General features: G+C 34.1%; 1 protein-coding gene across 2 annotated transcripts in view; it reads right to left on the reverse strand.

Annotated features, from left to right (window-relative positions):
• The window catches only part of SMCHD1 (structural maintenance of chromosomes flexible hinge domain containing 1), a 230845-nt gene that overhangs the window by 158938 nt on the left and 56352 nt on the right, over window positions 1-15555 (reverse strand). For both annotated transcript variants that reach the window (XM_053902476.1, XM_053902475.1), the window contains exons 21-25: window positions 10630-10726; window positions 9228-9300; window positions 6774-6913; window positions 5982-6116; window positions 3937-4164 (exon numbers count right to left, since the gene is read on the reverse strand). In XM_053902476.1, the coding sequence (XP_053758451.1) occupies window positions 3937-4164; window positions 5982-6116; window positions 6774-6913; window positions 9228-9300; window positions 10630-10726 (673 nt within the window). The remainder of the gene's footprint in view (window positions 1-3936; window positions 4165-5981; window positions 6117-6773; window positions 6914-9227; window positions 9301-10629; window positions 10727-15555) is intronic.

Here is a 15555-nt window from a genome sequence, read left to right on the forward strand (position 1 = left end):
AGTTGTGGTGAAGAGGCAAATTTGTCATCACTAGGTTGTGTGTAACCTAACTAAACTAACATAACATTGTATGTCAACTATACTCAAATTTTTAAATGCTTCCTCTTTGTCTTCACTGTTAATGTTACCATATCTTTCAGTGGAATAAAATTTTTTCAGTCATTTCTTTCACGTTGTGCTATAGGATTACCACTGTGGTTACTACAGCTTAAAAATAACATACACACTGGGGCGCCTGGGTGGCTCAGTGGGTTAAGCGTCCGACTTTGGCTCAGGTCGTGATCTCGCGGTCCGTGAGTTCAGGCCCCGCGTCAGGCTCAGTGCTGACTGCTCAGAGCCTGGAGCCTGTTTCGGATTCTGTGTCTCCCTCTCTCTCTGACCCTCCCCCATTCATGCTCTGTCTCTCTCTGTCTCAAAAATAAATAAACGTTAAAAAAAAATTTTTTTTTTTTTAAATAAAATAACATACACATCAAATCAAATGATCATTTCTGAGAGTAATATTCAAATTTTTGTTAAAAGAAACCTCTTAATGGGGGCTTTGAATGAGATCTGGGTTAACTCCTATTCACTAAGATGAGAAAACAAATCATCTACCATTCTGGCTACCTTTGAGTCTTAATCCATTCTTGGATGCTTTTAGCTCTTTCATTTTAAATCTCTTGCATTCCACATACTAATTTGTTACTTGATCCCTTTTTTAAGTTGAGCACCCTACTTCTATCCTACTTTTCAACTTCCAATCTTTTCTATGTAAGAATTCTTAGTTCAACTTTCCCTTTTAGCCTTCTATAGTTGTGATTCTTAAGGTTTCACAGTTTAAGCTGTTCTAATCTTCTTAGTCACACCTTTTTAATTTTAATCATCTTTTATACTGTATCATATATATAAAAATATATGTAAATATATATGTAAGTCTGTACAGACACCTTTTTTTTTTTAATTTAAATAATGGAAAAAGCAGGAGTTATACTTTTCAAAAAGGCTTTCTTCCTCCCACTCTAGCCGTGCTATCCTTTCAATAGATTCCCAGCTCAGGGCTAACTTTCCTCAATATTGGAGAACTCTCTAAAGACCACAGAAATCACTTTAAAAACTATACATATAATAAAATAACATTTGATATCTTTTATTGCCAATAAAGAGGTGCATGTTTTAAAATCTTTGGAACCCAAGAAGTATTTAACTACTAAATTTGAGCCAAAAGGTGTCAAATGCTGGTCACATGCTTATTGAACGGCAAAAAGAAGGTTATATACAGGTAGAGGCTCTCAAGTCAATGTTTCTTCTTAATCTTGATAAGAAACCACAATGTGGGAACCTAACTATGAGAAAGCAAGGAACCAGTTCAGAAGCCAGGTTCCTGGCACCACTATTAAATCACTCAACTTTAAGTCTACTGATATAGATAAAACACAAGTAGCCTCCCCTTCCAAGAAGGATCAGGATTATTTCTCTATCAATTCTCTAGTCCTTCATTAGGGAGGGAAAAAAGAAACTGGATGGGACAAGGGATATTTCAAGTAAGATTTCAAAGTAAAGGCAGCTGAACCCCTACTGAACAATTCTTTTAAAATGTCAGATCCCAAGGGGGCACCCTGAATGGCTCAGTCAGTTAAGCATCTAATTGTTGGTTTTGGCTCAGGTCATGATCTCACAGTCAGGCTCTGCACTGGAAGTGGAGCCTGCTTGAGATTCTCTTTCCCTCTCCTTCTGCCCTCCTGCCACACGCCATACACAGGCTAAATATTAGATCCTATATCTGGAAACTCAAGATGACTATAGGATGAAATAGTACAAAGAAATAATTACCTCCTATCCCACATAGTAACTCTCCACAAATTTAGTTAATTGGGACCCCTTATATAAGGGCCTGCAAATGTTGGCTTTCCAGAGAAAGGGGGAATTATTTGTCTCTAACTGCCTTAAAGAAAACTGGATTTTTAAAAATTATTTTCTCACACAAGATTTAAGGAGTTTTCTTTATGGATGACAAGCGAAAAAGTACAGTCAGTTCTATAACGTTTGGTTTGAAAATGCATATTTGTTTCAATGATATTAAAAAATTAGAGAACAGTTTGAGAATAAAGCAAATTTTATGTCTTATGTACAATTTCATCCATGAAAACAATAGATGAACCCAGAAAACTGTCCCCAGCTAAACCAATCCATGCAGAAATACACAAGTAACATAACTCAAACCTGCCAGCCACCTCAGGTGATTATGTATATTGAGCCACACATGTCCACACTTAGTGGAGTTTCCACAACTTCACAGTAACCCACAAGCTGCAACCCTTCTTGCACTCAGTTCTACAAAGTAAACTGACATATTATCTTAGTGTTTATGGACTTTTTAATCATTTAATGTGTTATTGTTACTAATGTTTTGGGACTACTTTATTAGTTTTTTTTTTTAATTTTTAAGGCTGTATTCTTTTTTTTTAATGTTTTTATTTAATGTTTATTTTGAGAGAGAGAGAGAGACAGTGGCACGTGAGCAGGGGAGGAGCAGAGAGAGAAAATCCCAAGCAGGCTCCATGCTATGAGCATGGAGCCTGACTCAGGGCTCGATCTCATGAACCATGACCTGAGGTGAAACCAAGAATCAGACGCTTAACCAACTGAGCCACCCAGGCACCCCTTCTATCTTTTTTTAATGGATGACTGATAAAATTTGAGTACTGTGCCTCTAATTCCCATTTCCCCCATAAACCCTGTGATTTTTATTTGTTTTTACCCTTTTATCTGGCACAGTGATTTTAAGAAATGCATGTGTTTTGGGGTGTCTGGGTGGCTCAGTTGTTTGAGCGTCTGACTTTGGCTCAGGTCATGATCTCAAGGTTCATGGGTTCAAGTCCTACATTGGGCTCTGTGCTGACAGCTCTGAGCCTGGAGCCTGCTTTGGATTCTGCATCTCCCTCTCTCTCTGTCCCTCCCGAGCTTGTGCTGTTTTTCTCTCTCTCAAAAATAAATAAACATTAAAAATAAGTTTTAAAAAAATGCATGTGTTTCATTATAGCAGAACTGACTGTACCTTGAAAGGAGGAAGCACAGAATGCCCACTAGTCTTACAATCAATCATAAGAGGAGTGCTACAGGTATCTACTGTAGGTGACAACAATCTATTTTGATTTGGTTCTGTTAAATGAGATGTTAGGTTTCAACATACAGATTTACCCTAACAAGGTGCAAATGATAAATTTAAATTACAACAGATTGATGAGGACCATATGAAACTGCTGAGAATATACAAAACTGTTTTCTAAGATCAGGCTTTTAGAGAGTGATATGCCAATTTCAAATGGTCAAATCAGGGCCCTGTAGTTAAAACAGTAACAGCAATGTTTCACTGTCTGCCTTTAACAGACCTTTGGTTTAGTGCCTTTAGAGCAGCTACAAATACTATACATTGCTTTGGTATGGTAATCTTAACCGTGACCGCAGCAATACAGTTGGTCAGGAAGTATACAACTAAAAGAGAATTCCAATCTTCGGCATTTTGCTAAGCGTCCAAATCATTTCTCTAAGTATGCATTTGTCACATATGAATCATTCATATGAATGTGCATAAAAAAGTTTTTAGTGTGGAATTTTTTTTTGTTTTTTGTTTTGGAAAGAGAGAGAGAAAGACTGCACACACACATGGAAGAGGAGCAGAGAGAGGGGGAGAGAGATAATCACACACAAGCAGGCTCCGCACTGTTGGTATAGACCTGACATGGGGCTCAAACCCATGAACCATGAGATCCGAAATCAAGAATCATAAGCTTAACTGACTGAGCCACCCAGGTGTCCCTACCCTGAAATTTTAAATAATAGTACTATTTGTCTCTGATAAGCTTCTTAGAAGCTACCTGATAAAACTTCTTGTTCAGAGTCTTCCAATCATAAAATGAACAAAATTCTTGTGAATAACTATTTGGAGATACTTACTTTAATTTTATCTGCTAAAGCTGATGTTATATGGATTTCTCTTTCTCCTTCATCATACATTTGAAAAATAAGATTATGCATAACATCGCCTGCTATCCAATTAACCTCATCCTGATGTTTGATCTGGATTGCCTTTTGTCCTTCCACACTGAATATCTGTAATCTCGCAACATGGCTACTAGGAAGCAACTTAATAGTCTTCTCCACGGGTGCCACATCTTTACAACTCTAGGAAAAGAGCACAGAAAGATATACTGAATGACATCTGCACTTTTTGAAAACCTATTTTTGGGCTTCAGTGGTGAGTCTTCTACATTGCTTAAGAATTTATGTCCAATATTATGGAAGATCATCTTATATACTGTTAATATCCATAAGTTTTGGCATTAAGATCACACTATACCATTAATAATTCCTATTTTATACCATCAAGTTATAAATAATGACAGTGGCCACATTCTTAAAGCCAAAAACTAGCATATTTGGATTTAAAAAGATTCGCTCTCCCTTATTTGTAATCACATGACAGATTTGGTGACTATCGTCTATTAATAAGAATAAAAATGTATGAAATTAGTAACTTCCCATAAAATCAGAAAATAGTTGCCATAAAATACACTATTTATATTGAAGCAATACATTGAATACACTGAAACTGAGTGAATAAGGTTGTTTATAGCTAAATGAGAACTCTAGATGCCATGAAGGCTAAGCTGGCACAAATTTTATTATGGGCACAACAATTTTCCACATATCAGTACAGATAAACTGGATTACACTAAACTGATTTTAAAGGCATGAAAAATTAAAACATTACATTCATTATTTCATAATCTAGGTCATAGTGCATTCCACAGGATATACAAAATTCAAAGTAAGCCTAAGCCTAAAATACTTTTTCAATCTTATTTAGCCCATTTCTCCTTCCTCATCCAGTTGTAGTCATTCCTATCAAAGCCCATTCAAATGAATGATGATATATATAAAATTCCTACCTTACACAATTATCAGGGAAATAACAAATACATCTTTACTATAAGCATATTGCATTTACTTGATTCAAACTCAAGAGTTACTGCCTTTGGACAACATTTTCTAATTGCATATCTGATCTAGATTCTTGGTCTTCTGCCTGCTGCTGTTCTACAGTATTTATGTAATTCCTAATGTTTGTTACTCTTTGCTCCCAAACCCAGATTCCTCCCAAACTCCAAGTCTCTTCTTCCTGATCTATTGCAAGATAGTATGCTCAAAAGCCTGCTGCCCACATTACTGAATTTAAAAAACTGCATAACAGTTATTTGAAGGTTATCAATATAATCAGTTTGTAAAGAAGAGGAATGAAGTAACGAGCCATCTCATTCTAGTGAAAACAACACAGTCGTGTTTTGACCTTTTGTGACTCAAGATATGTTAATTGATGTATAATGAGTAGAAAGGCATCAGTTAATCAATTGGTTAGATTACTCATCATCTACAATACCAATAATGGAGAAATCACATTGAAATATTTAACTTAAGTATCTGTTGTCTCATTTTGCAACCTTAGGAGGTCAGTTGCTGGCCCTCTTCCAGGCTGGCTTCACCTTCAGCCATGATGTATATCCATCCAGTAACAAGTATCCTACTAGTACATTACCACAAAACTCTGATTGAAAATAGTAACCATGTATTTATTTTTAAAATTATACATATGAATTATTTATATGTCCTTCACTGGTTGTTTACCAAACTTTCTAAGAAACAAGTGTTAACTATAAGAAACAAAAAAATAAAACTGACACATAAATACCACATTTTAATAGAAGAAAAAATTAATTTTAGGAATATGTAATCAATAGCCATAGATATTATAAAAGCTTTAATCAAAATTACTAATACAAAATGTTACTCACTATACCATTTCACATTGCCTTTTTCTTCACCTTAGCTAAAAGAACCACAAATACCTCATTTTTAAGTGTCAAATATTAAAATATTATAAAGCTGTTAAAAATATTTGTATGAAAACAACATAATATCAATGAATAACAATAACAACTTACAGGTATTTCAATTTTTGCTTTCAGAGTCTGGTCTTTTTTAATGTTCTGCACTTGAATTGCAGATCCTGTTAAAATACTGGTTCCAGAACTGCTGCAGTCTACAACGTAGACTGGAAGGTTTGGAGCCCCGAAAAACTATTGAAAACATACAAAATAATTGTAAGACCCCAAATGTACCAAATTATTCAAGAACTATTATTTAAATTTTCAAATAATTTCAAATACAGCTACTATTTCTGGCTATAAATTGGAAAAAGTGAAACAGAATTCACTGATACTCTAGACAACTGCTGAATGAAAAGAGTAATTTTCTATAATTCTAACTAAAATTTATGTCTTCTGAAACACCAACTTCCTCAACCACTATTCTTTTTTTAAATTTCACCTATTTGGGTTTTCCTTTTCTTTTTGTGCCTTTTTTTAAATTTTAACTTATTTTCATTTGTCTACCCATCCCTAACCCTGAAAGATCATTCTACCCATAAATTAAATACTTCATCTAAACTGAGGGGAATGGACCAAGAAAGGATGGGTCTATTTGTAGACAAAACAAAAATGTTTTGTCTATAAAATTCTTTATGAAACTTGATACAGTTAACACTTTTACTGGCTTACAGATGCTGAAAGTATAGGCAATGAGATACCCACAAATTTCTCCATGGAATAATCATTAAAGGCCTAAATACAATTTAAGTCTCACTATAAAGTAGGTACAAGAGACAGTCAAGTCCACTGACTACCATAGGACTCAAAATAAAATCTACATATTCTTCTTACCCTACAGTAACTTACCTTACAATGAACAATCAATTTTGGTTGTGTTGTTATATTGTCTGATTCATCCAGAACTTCTACCTGAAATGGGAAAGCTGTTCCATTTTCTATAACTAAAATTTCAGAATCAGGTTTCACTTTCAATCGATGAGGGGGACCTACCAGAAAATTACATAATGAAATACAGATTCAAGTTTCTAATAGAGACTGAAATACTGAAACAACAACAACAGCTTGTAACATTTCAAGTTTTAAGATCTTAAAAATGACAAGAAAAAAATAAGCAATATCCATGTTTAACCATTTCTATCCCCAAAATGTATAGATTCTATGAATGATCAGAGTTGTCTCAAGTATATATTTGAGGTCTAGACTTAGTTTTATGCAACAAGCTATAACACAGTAACTAATGCTAGAAATTACCTACAGGTGTAAAACCTTAAAGAGATCCTGGAAAAAAAATATTCAAGAAGAATTTTTAAAAAATACTTTTACTCACTTTAACTTTACACAATGATTAGTTTCTCAAAAACATATTAAGAAAAAAACACATTTTAGGTTAACAGTATTCAAAGGATTAGTTTATGTAATGATATAACCAGATAATTTACTTGTTTGTCCACTACTTTGATGTTACAAGCAAGCTACAAGTTTCCTCTTAGATCAAAGAGGTTGTTCACACTACTGTACCAAAATGATTTGATGTGCTCCATAAACATTGATGCTTTTAAATACAATTTATGATAAATGCTGATAACAAAAATTCACAAAGAACAGTTACGAAAAACACTAATGTTAGCAACATTTACTTTTTACTATATGCCATGCAGTGTGTTAAGTTTTAAGCACTATTCTCATAATCTTCACAATAATCTTAATGAAAAGGGCAATATATTATCCTCATTTTATAAATGAGAAAACTGGAATCCAGAGAGATGAAGTATCTTGTCCAGGTCACATGACTAGTAAGCAGCAGACTCAGGTTTATGTTCTAAGTAATTTGAAACTTCTTGACTATTATCATCATACCATGCTACTTTTTACTTCACAATTTTCATTGTCAAATTCAAAAATAATGCCATACCATCTGGTTACTAAGGATTTCACTACTCAAATCTATACTTTTTAGCTAACCTCTAAAATAAAAGCACTGCAAGTGTTTATTAGCGTTTAATATTTTTTTAAAAAGTGTGTGTGCGTGCATGTAATCTCTACACTGAACACAGTGCTCAAACTTACAACCTTGATCAAGAGCCATATGCTCTTCCAAATGAGCCAGGCAGGTACTCCAACAATTTTATTCTTATACTTCTACCAATGTGCTAATTTAAACATCTTCATCAATTTATGCTTGAGGGAAGCATCAAACTATTTGAATTTGTACAAGGATGTAGCTAACATGTTTCTTTTCACATCCAAAAATGGTACAAAGTGGGGCACCTGGGTGGCTCAGTGGGTTGAACATCCAACTTCAGCTCAGGTCATGGCCTCGTAGTTTGTGAGTTCATGCCCCGTGTCAGGCTCTTTGCTAACAAACAGCTCATAGCCTGGAGCCTGCTTCAGATTCTGTGTCTTCCTCTCTCTCTCTCCCCCTCCCCTGCTCATGCTCTGCCTCTCATTGTCTCTCAAAAATAAATATATGTTAAAAAAATTTTTTTCAAATAAATGGTACAGAGTCATGTGAACAAAGATATGACAAAACTATTATTAATAACACAGAGCTAAAACTGACATACCAATCACTATTGTAGGTATTTTACAAGCACATCTCACTTTGCACAGTACTGTTAGTGAGAACTCATATATATTGGAACTGTGTCCTCCATTCAGTTACCAAAAAATCTTGCAAAGTGAGGGTTGCCTATATTAACTCATTTAATCCTCATAACAACCATGAGAGAGTAGATGTCTCATTTTATACTTGAGGAAACTGTGGTATAAGACAACTTTACATAACTCATAAATTACAGAGCTTAGATTCAAACCCAGAAGGGCTAATACCAGAATGTATTATCTTGAACCTAGGACAAACTGCCTCTCAAATTAGCCAGCATTTCCTACCCTGTTACTTTAAGGTAACTTCATTATCAAGTTGCTAAATCATTATCAAATTAACAACATAAATTCATGAAAAACTTTTCTTTTTAAAAAAATGAAACATTTACAGTTATATCAGAAAAGATAAAGACAGGTCCGGCTCTAATATAAGCCTAATTAGTATATTTCTAAGGGTGGTTCCCTAATACATTTTCAATATTCCCTTTCTCCCAACTACTTCAGAGCTTTAATAATGTCTTCCTAAAGGTTTTCCTTTTTTGTTCTATTAGTCATTTCTGTCAGTGATTTGTTTCACATTCAAATGTATTTTCAAGACTTATACCATAACCAAACGAAAAACCATCTCATCATTGTATTTTATAATAGGAATATTATTTTAAAGGTGATTATTAGGAGTATTTCTTAAAACATTACCTGGTAGTAATCTAATTTTTAAAATCTGTGTGTCTTCTTTTAAACCCGGCAGAATAACCTTCAAATTAAAATTCTGTTGAAAAAAATTACTTTAATTAAATCCAAGTCCTAAATAGCTCAGTAGTTTATCATCTCAATTCTGACTTTTGCTTTTCATTTCCATAACATTACAGAAATCTATTCAGTAAATTTATACTAAAATTATCATTTATGTATGTAAGAAATAAAGGTCAAAAAAATTAACTTCTATTATTCCCTTAGAGATACCAGCTTCTTCTAATTCAAAAGGAATAACCTTTGAATAATCAGAATCAAGATGGGGATTACAAAAAATACAGAAAATAGTGAAGTGTAAAATACCAAAAATCTAGAAATCTCTAAATGCAATGTAGTACTCTAGATTAGATCCTGGATTGAAACACTAGTTATTAGTAAAAACAAAACAAAACAAAACAAAAAAACTGGTAAAATGTGAATAAAGTTCACAGTTTTGTTACTAGTATTGTAGCAATGTTAATTTCTTAGAATGGATAAATGCTGACTATATAAGACTAATAAAGGAAACTGGGTAAAGAGCATATGCAAACTCTCTATACTGTATTTCCAACTCTTCTGTAAATATAAAGTTATTTCAAAAAAGATTATAAAAACCTAGAAATCATTTTAGTTTTTTTAGTAAGCTTATCTTACTAAAGTCAAATTTCCCTGATTTTCAAGTTCTTCTTCCAGAAAACTCTGAATTCCAAAAGATGTACAGAACTTGACCTTTAATTTGACTAAACAATACAGTATAGCATACAGTATTTAAAGACATTCACATGCTCTATTTTAAACACCATTTTGACAGAAAAAATTTAAATACATATTGTAAGTTAATGATGCAGTGAAAAAAGGCTATGTATTACTTGTTACTAGCCATAGTAATCCCTTTCGTCATGTAAATCTACTAGCTGCTTTATATACCTGACTGAAAAATTACCTTATTGGAATTTGTATTTTTTACTTTCCTAACCTTATCCCTCCTCAACCACTTTCCTTTAATCCAAATACCAAACCCAATACGTTCATAAATGTGAGCTAAAGTTTCTCATACTTTTGTGTTCTAAAAAGTTGAAGAGAAAAAAGAAACATAGTACTGGGTCACTGTTGAAAAAATGACTTTGAATATTAGAAGACTGGAATGAATATGAAGACAGCGAAAAATATCTAATTTACTGTTAAACAAAGGCAAACATGCTAGTTTTCCTTAGAGATGTAAAAGTTCAGTGAAATATTCCTAATTCTTAGGAACACCATATTGTCATCCTGTCACAAATACATGTTATCCAATTTGAAATTTTCCATTTCATTTCTATGACAAAAGAAATAAACATGTATTATAATATTTCAGTACAATGCTTACCTTGCCTTGACAAGAGTTTACAGGGCCCCTAGCTGTAACACCTCGAATTACACAATTTGGTCCTTTGGTTATTTCTTCATAATGCAAAGATAAACCACTGGAAAAAATAAATTTTTTTTAACTTCCCCTCCATAACTCACCAAAGAAGCTACAAATGTGTTACTTGCTCATGTGCCATTCTCATGTCTAATTCACTTTTCTAATAAAATATTATTTTAAAAAATGGAATAATTCAACCAAAGAAAATTCCCAAAAACTTCTTTTATAAAGAAAAATGATCCGGGGCGCCTGGGTGGCTCAGTCAGTTATGCATCTGACTTCAGCTCAGGTCATGATTTCGCAGTTTGAGCTCAAGGCTCACATCAGGGGGTGCTGACAGCTCAGAGCCTGGAGACTGCTTCAGATTCTGTGTCTCCCTCTCTCTGCCCCTCCCCTGCACGCGCTCTTTCTCAAAAATAAACATAAAATTGGGGCGCCTGGGTGGCGCAGTCGGTTAAGCGTCCGACTTCAGCCAGGTCACGATCTCGCGGTCCGTGAGTTCGAGCCCTGCGTCAGGCTCTGGGTTGATGGCTCGGAGCCTGGAGCCTGTTTCCGATTCTGTGTCTCCCTCTCTCTCTGCCCCTCCCCCGTTCATGCTCTGTCTCTCTCTGTCTGTCCCAAAAATAAATAAAAAACGTTGAAAAAAAAAAATTAAAAAAAAAAAAAACAAAAAACAAAAATAAACATAAAATAAATGATCCATAAGTGATAGCACTGGGCCATACCCTATAAATGATAAATTATAAAATGTAAAACATCATTTATTGAATAAGATACAAAGCAGGAAATCAACAAATGCTAGACCAGGTCTAAGAAAAGGAAATATACAAATAGGCCACGTGTCCCTATTAGGGACATCTTCAGACTTTGCCATGTATTTTCTTCAAATCTTTCACCCAGTGAGATGTTAGAAAATTTGTGGAATTATACACACACACACACGTATATATATTTTGAAGTTTATTTTGAGACAGAGAGAGCGCGCGTACGTGAGCACAAGAGTGAACAGGGGAGGGGCACAGAGAGAGGGAGAGAGAGAATCCCAAGCTGGTTCCATGCTGTCAGCACAGAGACCAATGCAGGGCTCAATCCCACAATCCTGGGATCATGACCTGAGCTGGCAGCAAGAGCCGGACACTCAATCAACTGAGCCACCGAGGTGCCCCATCTGGCACTTATTAAACTGAATAGCAATTTTAGATAAAGTCCAAATAATCAAGTATAGTCTTATGATGTAACTTTGTTAGAATATATACTGAGTTCCCTAAATCATCTTTGACCACATGTAGGTCCTTATGTTGTAAACATTTTACTCTTGTCAAGGGGTAAGGTGAAGGAAGAAAAGGAAAAGGCAGAAAAAAGCCTAAGTTTTCTGAAAAATGGAATTTAAATATTTACAGGTATTAGTGAATAAGTTATAAAAATTAAATAACATGCCTTGTTCAAAAAAAGCTGTAAAGTGACAGGTAAGATAAAATAGACTCCTTAGGAGAAATGGATATTAAAGATATACATCTGCTTTCGCTATCTCTTAAATCTCTACTTTGAGAACAAAAGGATTTCTTTTATTTACTGTTAAAAGGCTAAGCATAGGAAGAAAATGAAAAAGAGACAAGCAATGGCTAGGAACCTGGAGAGCCAAACCACTCCCCTCCAGGCAAGAGACTAAATATTTGAGAAAACTGCCTAGCCCAAGAAAAAGACCTGAAGATACTGACAACAGGATTTTCCCCCAATAAAGGATTACAGATATATCATCCTATAGTGGAGTTCATAGTCAACAGTTTCTCCCACATTCTGTTTCCTTATCTACACTTTAGTCATTCAGTTATAAGCAGAAAACCAAAGACTACCAGGTATCTGAAGAGATAAAAAACCAACAAACAAAAAGCAACTTGGAGAAAGATTTTCTGTGCATATAAACTTTAAAAAAAAAAAAAACCATCATTTATCAATGAAAAAACGTATTACATTTACAAAACAAGATCTACAAAAAAAATAAAAAAATTTCAGGGAACCAAGAAAACTCTTGGAAATTAAAAATAAAGCAGAAAGGAGTATTGCCTGAGTGGTTCTGTTAAGCGTCTGACTCTTGATTTTGGCTCAGATTATGATCTCAGGGTTCGTGGGTTCAAACTCCACATCGGGCTCTGTGCTGACAGCATGGAGCCTGCTTGGGATTCTCTTTCTCCTCTCTCTCTCAAAATAAATAAATCATCTTTTTTAAAAAAAAAGCAGAAAGGAAAAATTCAATGGAAATGTGTAAAGTTGAAAAAAATCTGTCAGAAAGGAAAGCAGAAACACAAAAATAAGAAAAACAGAAAAATTGGGAAAATCAGAGAAGCAGTCCAGAATGTTCATTACCAAAACATAAGGTTACCAGAAAGAAAAAACAGCGATGATGGAAACCAGACAAAAGTACTTCAAATAATGTAGAGACCTATGCAAAGATGTATTACTGTAAAATTTTGCCATGTTGAGAATTAAAAGTAGATCCTATAAGCTTTCAGAAAAAATACACAGAAAACACAAAAATGAAAGTAAAACTAAGTTTAAATTTATCAACAGCAGAAGCTAAAAAGCAAAAATAGAGCAATGCCTTCATAATTTTTTAAATGTTTATTTTTGAGAGAGAGAGAGAGAACACAAGCAGGGAAGAGGCAGAGAGAGAGAGGGAGACACAGAATCCAAAACAGGCTCCACGCTCTGAGCTGTCAGCACAGAGCCCAATGCGGGGCTCAAACTCACAAACCGTGAGATCATGACCTGAGCTGAAGTCAGAAGCTTAACCAACTGAGCCACCCAGGCGCCCCAATGCTTTCATAATTTTGAGGAAAATAGTGCCCAACTTTCAATACAATCAAGTAGAATAGAGACATTTTTGAGAAATAACTGTCTCTCACAGGTACTCCTTCATAAGAACCTAGTGAAGGATGTGTTTCAGCAAGAGAAGCTTCTAAAAAACTGGAGAGCCATGAAAAAGTAAATGCTAAGTAAAATAAGCCACTTAACAGTCTCACAATTCAGGAATGTTTCCTCAAGGACCTTAAAGACAACTCTCTGCAGTGTACTCATCAAAAAAAAGGTAAAAATCCCTATCTCCCAGTTTTCTGAGCCTAACTTCCAGTCAGCTGACTCCAAATTGCAAATCCTACAGCCAGTGGTAAACTTAGTTATTTCATCTTTAAAACATGAATATATAAGTTATAGCCACTTATCCACATAAATGAATAAGGTTTTCTTCAGTCTTTGCAATCTCTTTATCCAATTGCCTATGATAATTATGACATTTTGGTTTAATGTTCAGTCAATAATGAAACTGTTTTCTCTTCTACCTTTATGAAGAAGTTTTCTAGGTTGAGGGGTAGGTTTTGTTTTTAATTTTATTTCCTCAACACAGAGGACACAGGGAATTCCTAAGATGAAGGTGAAGGAAGATAAGAGAATGTCAACTATAACAAGCATAAACACAATCAGTATAGACTTTAGCACATCACAAGCTCCAAGAGAGATGTCTCCAAAAATATGAAACTGATAGATTATCTATGCACTTAAAACATCTTAAGAGGATATGAGACAATTTGGCAGAGAGCTTAGGGTTTAATTTGTAATAAATTTATCCAAGGAAAAAAGTAACAAAGTTGTACAATAAAGTGACTAGTATCTACATAACTGCAACAGAGCAAGCACTAAATACCAATCAAGCCACAATATAAACTTTATTGAGGAATACAGGAATAGGAAGGAAGCTTATCTGTAACTGCAATGGCAACAAGAGGTTATCTTTATCTACAGCTGTAAATCAAGCAATAATGCCTACAACTGAAGAATGAAGAATAGCAATTCAAAATGTAGGTATGTGGCAGTAGTTACGAACAGATTCAAGTAAGAAAGTTGAAAATGGTTCTCTGAGTGAGTTGTGGGTGGAATAGAGAGGGCAGAGAGAAAAGAAACTGCCCTTTTTTTTAAATAATAAGCCTTAACATACTATTTGATTCTTTAAATTATATGAATGATTTTTTTTAAATTAATCTAACACTGAAAAAAAAAAAAAAAAGAAACCCACTCAGAAAATGGTCTTGGTTGAAGATAAATTCACATTTTTTTTTAGTAAGGATTTTTTTTTTCACTAAGTTGAAAACTCCAAATATAAATATGCATGCACATGTGACAGAGAGTTCTTATGTAAGAATACCCTTATAAGGATAGGATAGAATTATAATCAATAATAGGTACCAAATAATGCACTAATATTTTCTATTTGTGACTAGAAGGGATATACTTTTAAGTGTTTTATTTTTAAACAAACACATTTAAGTGTTCTTTTCCATTACCATTTAATATTCAACTGAATGCAGTATGTCAAAAGACAAGCATCAGTTTTTGCACCTTAAGAGAACATAAAGCTAAAAAACTCATTTTGAGTATTTTTTATAACCATATATTGTTTTTCAAGAACTTAACCATGTGAGCTTCTAGAAGGCAAATACTATGTCCTTATTCACTTCCATATGTCTAGCTACAAATGCCTACAACATAGCACATGCTCAGATGATTAAGAGTGAACGATTACAACACAAAGGGAAAAAAGTACAGAGACAAGAGAAGAAAACATACGTAAAAAGTGGGCTCAAAAAGACAAATTTGGCAGCTAATGCAAAAAAGAAACAATCAGTATTCATGCTCTTGAGAATGAACAAGACTTTCTCCCAAAGCACCTTAAAAAGAGAGAATGGAAAATAATGAACATCCTCAATCATAGTTAAGTTTCTGATTTCTTATTGTAAGCCAATCACAACAATAAAGAACTATTACATAGAGGGAAATTCTAAGGAAAGACTCAAATTTCCATGGAAACCATAAACTTTATGGCTATAGTTTAAAAAA

The sequence above is a fragment of the Panthera pardus genome, unplaced genomic scaffold (assembly GCF_024362965.1).
Source record: "Panthera pardus isolate Hobbes unplaced genomic scaffold, ASM2436296v1 HiC_scaffold_15, whole genome shotgun sequence".
Lineage (NCBI taxonomy): Eukaryota > Metazoa > Chordata > Mammalia > Carnivora > Felidae > Panthera > Panthera pardus.